This window comes from Ranitomeya variabilis, chromosome 4, assembly GCF_051348905.1.
Source record: "Ranitomeya variabilis isolate aRanVar5 chromosome 4, aRanVar5.hap1, whole genome shotgun sequence".
NCBI classification, from domain to species: domain Eukaryota; kingdom Metazoa; phylum Chordata; class Amphibia; order Anura; family Dendrobatidae; genus Ranitomeya; species Ranitomeya variabilis.
Genome location: NC_135235.1, coordinates 193,916,303 through 193,930,517, shown reverse-complemented (window position 1 = coordinate 193,930,517; position 14,215 = coordinate 193,916,303). Strand labels below are relative to the sequence as shown.

Below are 14,215 nucleotides of genomic sequence, written 5' to 3'. Positions count from 1 at the left end.
CTTCAATATGGTTTGAATTCTCTTTTCACAAAATGATCCTGATATGCCGTTGTGATTTTATGAGTAAACTATAATCACTAATATTATTTGTCATGGGCCACATTAGATATTTTTGATTTACTATTATTTAAAATCCAAAGTAAAGCCTTGTCCATAACAGTGCACGCTGCCTAGACAATGGGCAAACATTGACATGGAAATATAAAGGTATGGGGGCACCACGGAATATTTAGCAATGGGATCCAACCCTGACCTAAGAATATGGAAATGCAAAGAACAAAAGAAAAAGCAAAGGTCATATAACATGGGGATCACCAGACAGCAGGAATTTGTGCAAAAGGCACAGCTTTATTGAGGTATAACACAGGAAAACAACATTAAAAACATCTAAAAACATTTAGAAAACTAGTGCCCAAAATGGGGTACGTGCCTGAGAGCAAATACAAGGGGAAATGAAAGATACATCAGTAGGTGTGCAAAAGGTCCTCAGAATCCTATATGGACAGCATATTTGTTAATCCTATATGGACAAACATTGACATGGGATAGAAAGCAAAATCAATATACTAGATTGTTCAGGAAAGGAGATCTGTGCCCCTTTATTCTGCTCATTGTGGGGTTACTAGTGGCTAAAGGCCCCTGATACATGCACTAGTGATCTATGCAAATGCAAAAGGCCATTAATTGTGACTAAAGTTGCCAAAATTACTTTACTAAAAATATGTTTCAAAGTGCAACAACCCAACATTAAGGGCTTTATACACAGGACAGATAATAGGCTATAAGAACATCTGTACAGAATATGGCAGCAATCAGCAAAATGCCTATTCCACAGCTGATCACATGCAGCCTAAGGGCGCAGTCAGATTACAGTGCTTTCTCCCAGAATGGACTTCATACATAAAAGAGGCACAATCCCACCAGAAGTGTTCAACTCTGGGCACAGTTCACACTGAACAGGCTGTATCTTCCACTCTCACAGACTGCTTAGTCTCCATTCAGAGAGAAACCCCAGCATGTCTCTCTCTCAGTTACAGCTCACATTTTTGCTGGTCACTCACCAGTAGCACACAACTCTGTTCAACATCAAGCAGACTGATACTACCTCAGGAGACTGATAATCCATGAAGCTACTTCCTGGTTCTTAGTAAAACCCTACAGGTGTATCTAAACAAGACACTGCAGAGCAGAGATTTAACCCTGTCCTTCCCAGCTATGCTACAATGGACTGTGGCTGGCGGGTTCCCGGAGCCGAGTGTGACAGCTGCGTAGAAATACATGAAGCTGTTATGCTCGGGTCGGGAAAGCAGCCGGCCAGTCCTTAAACTGTGTTCCGATCTTGATCCGATTTGACTTCACTCTCATTGTTGCTGTAAAAGAGTGCTTTTCTGCCAAAAATCTACAAACGTTATGGGGACTAAGGAATTGTATTGACAAGCTCTCCCATACATTATGCTTCAGTCCATGTATGAGGGCATTAAAAAAGCACTGAACAATTTGATAAATCGAAGATCGGTGCTCATAATGGTCAGATATCCACCTGTGTAAAACTGACCAGCGTTATCTTTTGCAAGCTGCCCATACACATGAAATATTAACGTGTCAGATCTTATGTTCATCAGGCTTGTCTTTACTCTTTGCTATGGAAAAAACATGGAAGACATAGAGCAACCAGCTAACATGCCTGTGGACGGCTTTATTTCTTCCATATGGTTCCCCAGTAGACAGGGCTCTATACTTAGCACATAAATGAAGGACTATGCCTCCTCTGGAGGGTTCTCCGGATCCTTTCTTATAAATTATTTGCATCTGCTAATAATTATATTAAACATATTATTGTCCTCATGTATTCTGTAATTTACTAATTGAAGGTTCTGAAATAATACTACTATTACTTTTATGTCTAAAAAAAAAAATATTTCCTATGGCGTTTGAGGAGTCTCTGCTTATTATAGGTCAAAACAAAAAAGTCTAAGAATGCAATTATTAGCTGAGCAATAAGAATCTCATGACCCTGGTCAAGTGGCCCCGTTGGCAGTCCATGGCCACCAGACTACAGCCCTGATAACTTCATCGTCTACTGTTTAGGAGGTCCATTGCGGTGAAGCCCGTATGATGCCAGATTTCCGAATCAGAAGAGGCACCAGGGATGCCGGTAGATAGGAAGAGATATTCAGGGCTCTGTTTTGGCAGGTGTGGACTACCGATGTGGCCACTGAACCAGGGTCTTGTACATCTTTTTACTAACCTCTAGCAATTGTGCATATTTCATGGTAAAGAAGTATTCTAAGATTATACAAATTTACTTAAAATCGTGATACAGGAAAGCAATTATTTAGTTTAAATACATAAAATTACCTAACAAGTACGGTAGTTGTTTATTTGATTAGGGCACAATCATCTACTAGTTTACAGGTCAATGATGCCTAAAGTGGCCCTCCTCGCCCCGGGATGAAAAGTGACTATGCATTTCTCATGTACAGTCACCAAAGCTGGTGGCCTTTGTTTGCCTCCTCTGCTGTTCCATTCCTCCTGCTTCTAAGACGTCCTCCTGCTTCTAAGACGTCCTCCGCAGAGCCATGGGGAGTGCAGTGGTAACCCTAAACCACACATCCCCTGCCTTTCCTATCCCAAAGCAAAGGAAAAGCAGGGGAGGCATGGTTTTGACTTTCTACTGCACCTCCCATGCCACCGGTGTGGTCATCTCGGAATCAAGAGGAAAGGAACTCCGATCGGAGCAGAACAAAGCAAGAGGACAAACAGAGGGCACTAATGGGATCTGATAGATACCTGAATATCAAATATTCTGGATTTCTAAAGGATCATGAGAAGCATAGAAAACTGATTTGCAAAAATGTAGAACCTGTAGGAAAAATTGCCAGTTAGGGTGTTAGGACATAATCTAATATCTTAATTTTATAAATCGTAGTTCTGTGCCACTTGCAACCCCTGCATTTGATAATGATGTGAATATTTTCATGCTAAATAAATAATGATTAGTAAAAAAGTATAATTATTAATAGCTATATTACCCCTATTAATTATTATTATTATTATTAAAAATTAGCTTTTTTTATTAATGTTTGAGAAAACATGACAGCCTCCTGATAACTGCTCTGCTCAGAGGTATATTTGTTATGGTGAAGCATAAAAGGGAATCTGTCTGCAGATTTTTGCTATATAATCTGAGAGCAGCATAATATAAGGGCTGTGACCCAAGTATTGGGCTATATTCTGCTGTTTCAATAAAATCAGTGTTTTATCAGCAGGAGATTATCACTATAGGACTATGTGTCTCATGTGTCCTAGTCCAACCACACCCCCTCTCCACCGATTAGCAGCTTTCTACAGAATACACGAAGAGCAGCCAATCAGTGATGTGGGCGGGGTTATGCAGCAGAGAAAACTGTGATTCTATTAAAACTGCTGCACCCAGTAAACTAAGTGACACATCATTGGAATCAGCGTCTCTGCCCCTACGACATTGATTATATCGCAAACATCTGCTGACAGATACCCTTTAAGATATTATACATGTATCGTAATACTGTCTAATAAAAAGCCAACTCCTCAGTGGGGATATGCAACGACTCATCCAGATGCAAATGAGTTAAGGAAGACAATCTAAATAGATTTAGTTACATTAATGCCCAAAGAAGATGATGAGGACATCAATTCCGTCACTCTGATCTCTCTCTTTAAGAAGCCTTCCCCATTATTCTGGGCCATACACCGATTTACATGCATAGTTACGTAATGGTACATTTGTAAGACATATGGCGCATTTCTCTTCCTTATTGCCTAATGACAATGTAAGATACTAAAGTAATTTTTCTTTGTTTCTCAACTAGACAAACCAGTTTCTCCATACAGTAATTATACTGGACTCTATCCCACGCTAAATCTGCACCCTGGGGTAAGTTTTACCTACAAAATAATGACAGTATAAATCTTATTTTTTATTTCTTCCTTGATTTTCACTAATGATTTTTCTAAAGATGGAAACAAAATGCCCTAAATATCTCACATCCAAGCAAATCAGCTGTGATAGTATTTGGCCTGAAAGTAATAGATCATCGCCACCTGCTGGTAATGACAGGCAGTGATTTACAGGTGTGATCTCGGGTCGTACCAGCTTGTGTCCATTTATGAGGTCTCCAAAGCAAGGGTCATCTTTCCTATACCCGACCGATGTTGGGAAATCTTCACACATAGGTAACAGAAAAAAAATGTGTAATGGTGTGATAACAATGAAGGATTAGCAAAAGTGAGCAGCAATTTCCTAATGTAAATGAGGAGCTAAATCTCTTGGGCAGGCCTTATGCTCAGCACGCATGGCAGGTATTTTCAGTTTGGGAGGAGGATTTGGAGTGTTTCCTTTAAGTTTCTGGTCCAAAAACTCCTTAAGAAGTGTGACCACACTCTAAGGCTATGTGCAGACGGAGTTCCTTGAGTCGGAATAGGTTTTTCAAATAGAAACATCATCGGAAACTTTCTTTCTTTGTGAAATTTTTAGAGGAGTTTTGTGTTTCCTGAAGAGTTTTGGAAACCTTTTTTTTTGCAGCCTTCTGATTGGACAGTGCTCAGTTTGGAGCGGATTTCATCCGGAGTCACTTCACAGAAATGACACGCACTTCCTTTTTTTTTTCCTCAAGGCATTTTTCCAAAATGGAAGTGGGAAAAAAAAGTTCAAAACTTTGAACATATGAAAAGTAATGAGGTTCTACGATGAAATGAAAAGGAAGTCTTTCAAGCATTTGTTTTTACACTTCGGAGTAAAACATTTTTTTTAAATTTCAGAGTTTATTTCTGATTCATGCTGCAGTGGTTCAGGCATCGTGAATTAGCTGACATAGCTCTATGTGACTGCAGACTTGTGAAACTACACAGCATGCAGTGTACACTGTCAGAATTCTCCAGGGCAGGGAGCATGTGGTCATGTGACTGCAAGTATGAGATTTGCATACTCCCGGCCACATTCCAACTAGACATGTCCGGCCTCTCTCAGATTCACTTGTATTGAGTGAGGCCACGCAAGTCTAGTTGTCATGTAACCACATACTCGCAGTCACGTGATCGCCTGCTCCCGGCGCCAGGGAATCCTGACAGCACACACACTGTGAGCTCTAAGGATTCACAAGTCTGCAGTTCCATAGGGTGGCTGCAGACTTGAAGACCAAGCCTGGACAACCCCTTTAAAGGGCACCTGTCACCTCGTTTTTTCAGTATGAGATAAAAATACTGTTAAATAGGGCCTGAGCTGTGCATTACAATAGTGTATTTTGTGGACCCCGATTCCCCACCTATGCTGCCGAAATACGTTACCAAAGTAGTCGTTTTCGCCTGTCAATCAGGCTGGTCTGGTCAAAAGGGCGTGGTGTCTTCCCCCAGATCTTGCGTAGTTTTCCGTTGGTGGCGTAGTGGTGTCCGCATGCCCAAGGTCCCGAATCCACTGCCCTGGGAGTGAAAAGACCGCGATGTGCGGTATTTCATTGGTGATCGGTGGGCGCAGCCATCTTCCTTTGGCCGCGCGTGTGCAGAAGCGGTTCTCTGCTGGCCGCGGCTTCAGGAAAATGGCCGCGGGATGCCGCGCGTGCGCAGATGGAGATCGCGGCGGCCATTTTCCTGAAGCAGAGTTCGCATCTCGGCTTCAGGAAAATGGCCGCCGCGATCTCCATCTGCGCACGCGCGGCATCCCGCGGCCATTTTCCTGAAGCCGCGGCCAGCAGAGAACCGCTTCTGTGCACGCGCGGCCAAAGGAAGATGGCCGCGCCCACCGATCACCAATGAAATACCGCACATCGCGGTCTTTTCACTCCCAGGGCAGTGGATTCGGGACCTTGGGCATGCGCACACCACTACGCCACCAACGGAAAACTACGCAAGATCTGGGGGAAGACACCACGCCCTTTTGACCAGACCAGCCTGATTGACAGGCGAAAACGACTACTTTGGTAACGTATTTCGGCAGCATAGGTGGGGATTCGGGGTCCACAAAATACACTATTGTAATGCACAGCTCAGGCCCTATTTAACAGTATTTTTATTTCATACTGAAAAAACGAGGTGACAGGTTCCCTTTAAGAGCATGCCATGTACTGTATATATTGTTATAGATGTAAAGATTAATAACCTCCCTCTCCCCCAGGACATGGAAACTGTGAGCCACATACCGGTACATTTACCACGGATTTCAATGGAACCTTGGCGTTACCATCTGTGAAGTTGGGACACATCGGCGTAAAGATCTGCGGATTGCGGAGTGTCGAGAAGACCGCTCCATAAAGTATCGAGAAGACCGCTCCATAAAGTGTCGAGAAGACTGCTCCATAATCGCATGCTATGCAAGAGTTAACTCCCAAACTCCAGACTAAGGCCGGCGTCACACTTAGTGTAGGGAAATACGGTCCATTTTTTACAGGCGTAATACACAGAAAAGTTCCTGAACAGTGATCCGTATTCAACGCGAGGATGCGATTTTTTTCTCAAAAAATTAGCCGTGTGTCATCCGTATGGCGAGATTTTCTTGCCGGCTTGCAAAATGGACATAGAATGGATCCATGGGCTCAAATATTTGTGAAAAGATATATACAGTTATATATATGTGTCAGTGAGACACACACATATATATATATATATATATATATATATATATACTGTATATATATATATATATATATATATATATATATATTTCATACAGAGCTAGGTAGCAGAAAAGCCGGTAATTCAATTGCCGGCTTTTGCTATCTCCTTCCCAAACCTGACATGATATGAGTCATGGTTTACATACAGTAAACCATTTCATATCCCTAATTTTTTTACATATTCATCACTAGTAATGTTAGTAGTGTGTGTGCAAAATTTGGGAGCTCTAGGTGTTAAAATAAAGGGTTAAATCACGGAAAAAACTGGCGTGGGCTCCCACGCAATTTTCTCTGCCAGAGTGGGAAAGCCAGTGACTGAGGGCAGATATTAATAGCCTAGAAAGGGACCAGGGTTATTGCCCCCCCGGCTAAAAACATCTGCCCCCAACCACCCCACAAAAGGCACATCTGAAAGATAGCCTATAACCATGGTCCCTCTCTAGGCTATTAATATCTGCCCTCAGTCACTGGCTTTACCACTCTGGCGGAGAAAATTGCGTGGGAGCCCACACCAGTTTTTTCCGTGATTTAACCCTTTATTTTAACACCTAGAGCTTCCAAATTTTGCACACAGACACTTCTAACATTAGTAGTGAGGAATATGTTAAAATATAACGGATATGAAATGGTTTACTGTATGTAACCATGTCTAATATCCTGTCGGGTTTGGGAAGGAGATAGCAAAAGCTGGCAATTGAATTACCGGCTTTTCTGCTATCTAGTTCTGTATTGAATATATATATATGTGTCTCACCGACATATATATACAGTTAGGTCCATATATATTTGGACAGAGACAACATTATTCTAATTTTGGTTCTAGACATTACCACAATAAATTTTAAACAAAACGATTCAGATGCAGTTGAAGTTCAGACTTTCAGCTTTCATTTGAGGGTATCCACATTAAAATTGGATGAAGGGTTTAGGAGTTTCAGCTCCTTAATATGTGCCACCCTGTTTTTAAAGGGACCAAAAGTAATTGGACAGATTAAATAATTGTAAATAAAATGTTCATTTCTAGTACTTGGTTGAAAATCCTTTGTTGGCAATGACTGCCTGAAGTCTTGAACTCATGGACATCACCAGACGCTGTGTTTCCTCCTTTTTGATGCTCTGTCAGGCCTTCACTGTGGTGGTTTTCAGTTTCTGTTTGTTTATGGGCCTTTCTGTCTGAAGTTTAGTCTATAACAAGTGAAATGCATGCTCAATTGGGTTGAGATCAGGTGACTGACTTGGCCATTCAAGAATATTCCACTTCTTTGCTTTAATAAACTCCTGGGCTGCTTTGGCTTTATGTTTTGGGTCATTGTCCATCTGTAGTATGAAACGACGACCAATCAGTTTGGCTGCATTTGGCTGGATCTGAGCACACAGTATGGCGGCTCTGAATACCTCAGAATTCATTCCGCTGCTTCTGTCCAGTGTCACATCATCAATAAATACTAGTGACCCAGTGCCACTGGCAGCCATGCATGCCCAAGCCATCACATTGCCTCTGCAGTGTTTTACAGATGATGTGGTATGCTTTGGATCACGAGCTGTACCACGCCTTCGCCATACTTTTCTCTTTCCATCATTCTGGTAGAGGTTGATCTTGGTTTCATCTGTCGAAAGAATGTTCTTCCTGAACTGTGCTGGCTTTTTTAGATGTTTTTTAGCAAAGTCCAGTATAGCCTTTTAATTCTTGATGCTTATGAGTGGCTTGCACCGTGCAGTGAACCCTCTGTATTTACTTTCATGCAGTCTTCTCGTTATGGTAGATTTGGATATTGATACGCCGACCTCCTGGAGAGTGTTGGTCACTTGGTTGGCTGTTGTGAAGGGGTTTCTCTTCACCATGGAGATTACTCTGCGATCATCCACCATTGTTGTCTTCCGTGGGCGCCCAGGTCTTTTTGCATTGATGAGTTCACCAGTGCTTTCTTTCTTTCTCAGGATGTACCAAACTGTAGATTTTGCCACTCCTAATATTGTAGCAATTTTTCAGATGGGTTTTTTCTGTTTTCGCAGCTTAAGGATGGCTTGTTTCACCTGCATGGAGAGCTCCTTTGACCGCATGTTACTTCACAGCAAAACCTTCCAAATGCAAGCACCACACCTCAAATCAACTCCAGGCCTTTTATCTGCTTAATTCAGAATGACATAATGAAGGGATTGCCCACAACTGTCCATGAAATAGCCTTGGAGTCAATTGTCCAATTACTTTTGGTCCCTTTAAAAACAGGGTGGCACATGTTAAGGAGCGGAAGCTCCTAAACCCTTCATCCAATTGTGGATACCCTCAAATGAAAGCTGAAAGTCTGAACTTCAGCTGCATCTGAATTGTTTTGTTTAAAATTCATTGTGGTAATGTCTATAACCAAAATTAGAAAAATGTTGTCTCTGTCCAAATATATATGGACCTAACTGTATATATATATATATATTCTATACCTATACTATGTGTAGACATTTATTCTATCTGTTCTATTCTAACCTGTCAGTGTGATTTTACTGTACACCGCACTGAATTGCCGGCTTTTCTATAGAACACCGCTGCGTATTTCTCGCAAGTCACACTGATGGTCCGTGTGTAATCCGTATTTTTCTCGCCCACATAGACTTTCATTGGTGGATTTCTTTGCGCAATACGCTGACAAACGCAGCATGCTGCGATTTGCTCAGCCCGTAAAATATGGCCGAGAAATATACAGCAGATAGGAGCTGCCCCATAGAGAAACATTGGTCCGTGTGCAATGTGGTTTTTTTGCGCCTCTCATACATCCGTATTCCTCTCTAGTGTGACCCCGGCCTATCACTTGTAGGTGTAACCGGACTGATGATATCCTGGGGGAGGCAGACAAAATGAATTTTATCACAAGTTCTGCTATCAATCGTGTGCAGCGCTATAAATATTTAATAGGGCTGCATTACATTATAATCATGCTTAGTCTGATTTACTGTCTCCTACTTGCCAAGCAGTCCTCCTGAGCCCTCATTAACCAACCTAACAATCCAGAAGGACAAATGTTTACTCGCTGCGCTCGATGCAGCAAACATCCAGCCAGTTCTGGTCACTAAACTCTTCTACACAAATTGGGGGTGTCAAGATAAATGCAATGGCGCTAACTTTACTAATGATAACGATGGAGTGGAAAGTCAACAAACTGTATCGTACACCGAGGACCGAGGATCCGACGACATGATTGGTATCTTGTGTTATAATCTTGGTTATCTTTCCAAATTCATAGTAAAAGTCTACAATGTAACAGCGGAGTTTTCGATTTATTGGGGGAGCAGGACGAGCATTGAGATCAATGTCGGTAATTGAGTCCATATATACGGATAGTGATCGATCAGTATATCATAGATTTTGTAAGGTATAACAATAAAATCTTATATTTTCTGTATATCATGATTACCACAATACATCAAGTAGGGTTGTCTAGAAACATGTTTTCATAACTGTGTGAAAACAGGAAAATAATATATATATTTTTTTTAATGGATTGGCTGCTACTTTTTAAAGGCTACTATAGGTATATTGAGAAAATAAACCTAATATTTAAATAATATTTTTTTATTTTACATAACAAAGAAGATTTAGTGATGTTTTTCTAATTTTTCATGAAATTAATGGTATTAGTATCTACCCCACTCTGCACAATGACCCCTCCAAACACAAGCTCTCTAAGTCTAGAGACTGTATCTGTGAACTGCTACTAACAGCTCAGGCAAAATTCCACAAGTGTTTTTTCAATTTTTTTTTAACTATGTTCACCGAATGCTAAAACTAACCTGTCATTGTGATTCTCCAGGTCATTATGAGTTCATAGACATCAAACATGTCTAGGTTCTTTTTTTTAATTTAAGTGGTGAAAAATAACCAGTTTATTAAAGAAAAAAAATGGCCATTTTCCGATACCCGTAGCGTCTCCAATTCCCGTGATCTCGGGTTGGGTGAGGGCTTGTTTTTTGCATGCCGAGCTGACATTTTTAATGATACCATTTAGGTGTGGATACGATTTTTTGATAGCTCGTTATTTCATTTTAATGCAATGTTACGGCGACCAAAAAAACTTAATTCTGGTGTTTTGACTTTTTTTCTTGTTACGCCGTTTAGTGATCGGGTTAATTATTTTTTTATATTGATAGATCGGGCGATTCTGAACGCAGAGATACCAATTATGTCTATGTTTGATTTTTTATTATTGTTTTATTTTGAATGAGGCAAAAGGGGGTGATTTAAACTTATATTTTTTTTCATATTTTTAAAAACATTTTTCTTTACTTTTGGCATGCTTCAATAGCCTCCATGGGAGACTAGAATCTGCCATAACCTGATTGGCTCTGCTACATACAGGCAATGATCATCGCCTGTATGTAGCAGAATTGGTCACTTGCTATGAGCGCTGACCACCGGGCGACGCTCATAGCTGTTATGGTTCTCAATGGCAAGAGAACATAGCCCAGCAAACATAAGAACTAGCTCTTGGAAGGATGGAAACTAAACTGACCATGAACTAAACCTGTCGCACAACTAACAGTAGCCGGGTAGCGTAGCCTGCGTTTTATCCCTAGACGCCCAGCGCCGACCGGAGGACTAACTAATCCTGGCAGAGGAAAATATAGTCCTGGCTCACCTCTAGAGAAATTTCCCCGAAAGGCAGACAGAGGCCCCCACAAATATTGGCGGTGATTTTAGATGAAATGACAAACGTAGTATGAAAATAGGTTTAGCAAAATTGAGGTCCGCTTACTAGATAGCAGGAAGACAGAAAGGGCACTTTCATGGTCAGCTGAAAACCCTATCAAAACACCATCCTGAAATTACTTTAAGACTCTAGTATTAACTCATAACATCAGAGTGGCAATTTCAGATCACAAGAGCTTTCCAGACACAGAAACGAAACTACAGCTGTGAACTGGAACTAAATGCAAAAACAAACAAGGACTAAAGTCCAACTTAGCTGGGAGTTGTCTAGCAGCAGGAACATGCACAGAAAGGCTTCTGATTACAATGTTGACCGGCATGGAAGTGACAGAGGAGCAAGGCTAAATAGCGACTCCCACATCCTGATGGAAACAGGTGAACAGAGAGGATGATGCACACCAGTTCAATTCCACCAGTGGCCACCGGGGGAGCCCAAAATCCAATTTCACAACAGTACCCCCCCCTCAAGGAGGGGGCACCGAACCCTCACCAGAACCACCAGGGCGATCAGGATGAGCCCTATGAAAGGCACGGACCAAATCGGAGGCATGAACATCAGAGGCAGTCACCCAAGAATTATCCTCCTGACCGTATCCCTTCCATTTGACCAGATACTGGAGTTTCCGTCTGGAAACACGGGAGTCCAAGATTTTCTCCACAACGTACTCCAACTCGCCCTCAACCAACACCGGAGCAGGAGGCTCAACGGAAGGCACACCCGGTACCTCATACCTGCGCAATAATGACCGATGAAAAACATTATGAATAGAAAAAGATGCAGGGAGGTCCAAACGGAAGGACACAGGGTTAAGAATCTCCAATATCTTGTACGGGCCGATGAACCGAGGCTTAAACTTGGGAGAAGAAACCCTCATAGGGACAAAACGAGAAGACAACCACACCAAGTCCCCAACACAAAGCCGAGGACCAACCCGACGCCGGCGGTTGGCAAAAAGCTGAGTCTTCTCCTGGGACAACTTCAAATTGTCCACTACCTGCCCCCAAATCTGATGCAACCTCTCCACCACAGCATCCACTCCAGGACAATCCGAAGATTCCACCTGACCAGAAGAAAATCGAGGATGAAACCCCGAATTACAGAAAAAGGGAGACACCAAGGTGGCAGAGCTGGCCCGATTATTGAGGGCAAACTCCGCTAAAGGCAAAAAAGCAACCCAATCATCCTGATCTGCAGACACAAAACACCTCAAATATGTCTCCAAGGTCTGATTCGTCCGCTCGGTCTGGCCATTAGTCTGAGGATGGAAAGCAGACGAGAAAGACAAATCTATGCCCATCCTAGCACAGAATGCTCGCCAAAATCTAGACACGAATTGGGTACCTCTGTCAGAAACGATATTCTCCGGAATACCATGCAAACGGACCACATTTTGAAAAAACAGAGGAACCAACTCGGAAGAAGAAGGCAACTTAGGCAGGGGAACCAAATGGACCATCTTAGAGAAACGATCACACACCACCCAGATGACAGACATCTTTTGAGAAACAGGAAGATCCGAAATAAAATCCATCGAGATGTGCGTCCAGGGCCTCTTCGGGATAGGCAAGGGCAACAACAATCCACTAGCCCGAGAACAACAAGGCTTGGCCCGAGCACAAACGTCACAAGACTGCACAAAGCCTCGCACATCTCGAGACAGGGAAGGCCACCAGAAGGACCTTGCCACCAAATCCCTGGTACCAAAGATTCCAGGATGACCTGCCAACGCAGAAGAATGAACCTCAGAAATGACTTTACTGGTCCAATCATCAGGAACAAACAGTCTACCAGGTGGGCAACGATCAGGTCTATCCGCCTGAAACTCCTGCAAGGCCCGCCGCAGGTCTGGAGAAACGGCAGACAATATCACTCCATCCTTAAGGATACCTGTAGGTTCAGAATTACCAGGGGAGTCAGGCTCAAAACTCCTAGAAAGGGCATCCGCCTTAACATTCTTAGAACCCGGCAGGTAGGACACCACAAAATCAAACCGAGAGAAAAACAACGACCAGCGCGCCTGTCTAGGATTCAGGCGTCTGGCGGACTCAAGATAAATTAGATTTTTGTGGTCAGTCAATACCACCACCTGATGTCTAGCCCCCTCAAGCCAATGACGCCACTCCTCAAAAGCCCACTTCATGGCCAAAAGCTCCCGATTCCCAACATCATAATTCCGTTCGGCGGGCGAAAATTTACGCGAGAAAAAAGCACAAGGTCTCATCACGGAGCAATCGGAACTTCTCTGCGACAAAACCGCCCCAGCTCCGATTTCAGAAGCGTCGACCTCAACCTGAAAAGGAAGAGCAACATCAGGCTGACGCAACACAGGGGCGGAAGAAAAGCGGCGCTTAAGCTCCCGAAAGGCCTCCACAGCAGCAGGGGACCAATCAGCAACATCAGCACCCTTCTTAGTCAAATCAGTCAATGGTTTAACAACATCAGAAAAACCAGCAATAAATCGACGATAAAAGTTAGCAAAGCCCAAAAATTTCTGAAGACTCTTAAGAGAAGAGGGTTGCGTCCAATCACAAATAGCCTGAACCTTGACAGGATCCATCTCGATGGAAGAGGGGGAAAAAATATATCCCAAAAAGGAAATCTTCTGAACCCCAAAAACGCACTTAGAACCCTTCACACACAAGGAATTAGACCGCAAAACCTGAAAAACCCTCCTGACCTGCTGGACATGAGAGTCCCAGTCATCCGAAAAAATCAAAATATCATCCAGATACACAATCATAAATTTATCCAAATAATCACGGAAAATGTCATGCATAAAGGACTGAAAGACTGAAGGGGCATTTGAAAGACCAAAAGGCATCACCAAATACTCAAAGTGGCCCTCGGGCGTATTAAATGCGGTTTTCCACT

The 14,215-nt window shown here is 42.6% G+C and overlaps 1 protein-coding gene across 1 annotated transcript in view; it reads left to right on the top strand.

Annotated features, from left to right (window-relative positions):
• The window catches only part of LOC143768575 (G-protein coupled receptor family C group 5 member C-like), a 30,074-nt gene extending 23,476 nt beyond the window's left edge, over positions 1 to 6,598 (top strand). The window contains exons 3-4 of the mRNA XM_077257215.1: positions 3,852 to 3,916; positions 6,149 to 6,598. Of these exons, the coding sequence (XP_077113330.1) occupies positions 3,852 to 3,916; positions 6,149 to 6,223 (140 nt within the window). The 3' untranslated portion in view covers positions 6,224 to 6,598. The remainder of the gene's footprint in view (positions 1 to 3,851; positions 3,917 to 6,148) is intronic.
• Positions 6,599 to 14,215: the final 7,617 nt, after the last annotated feature.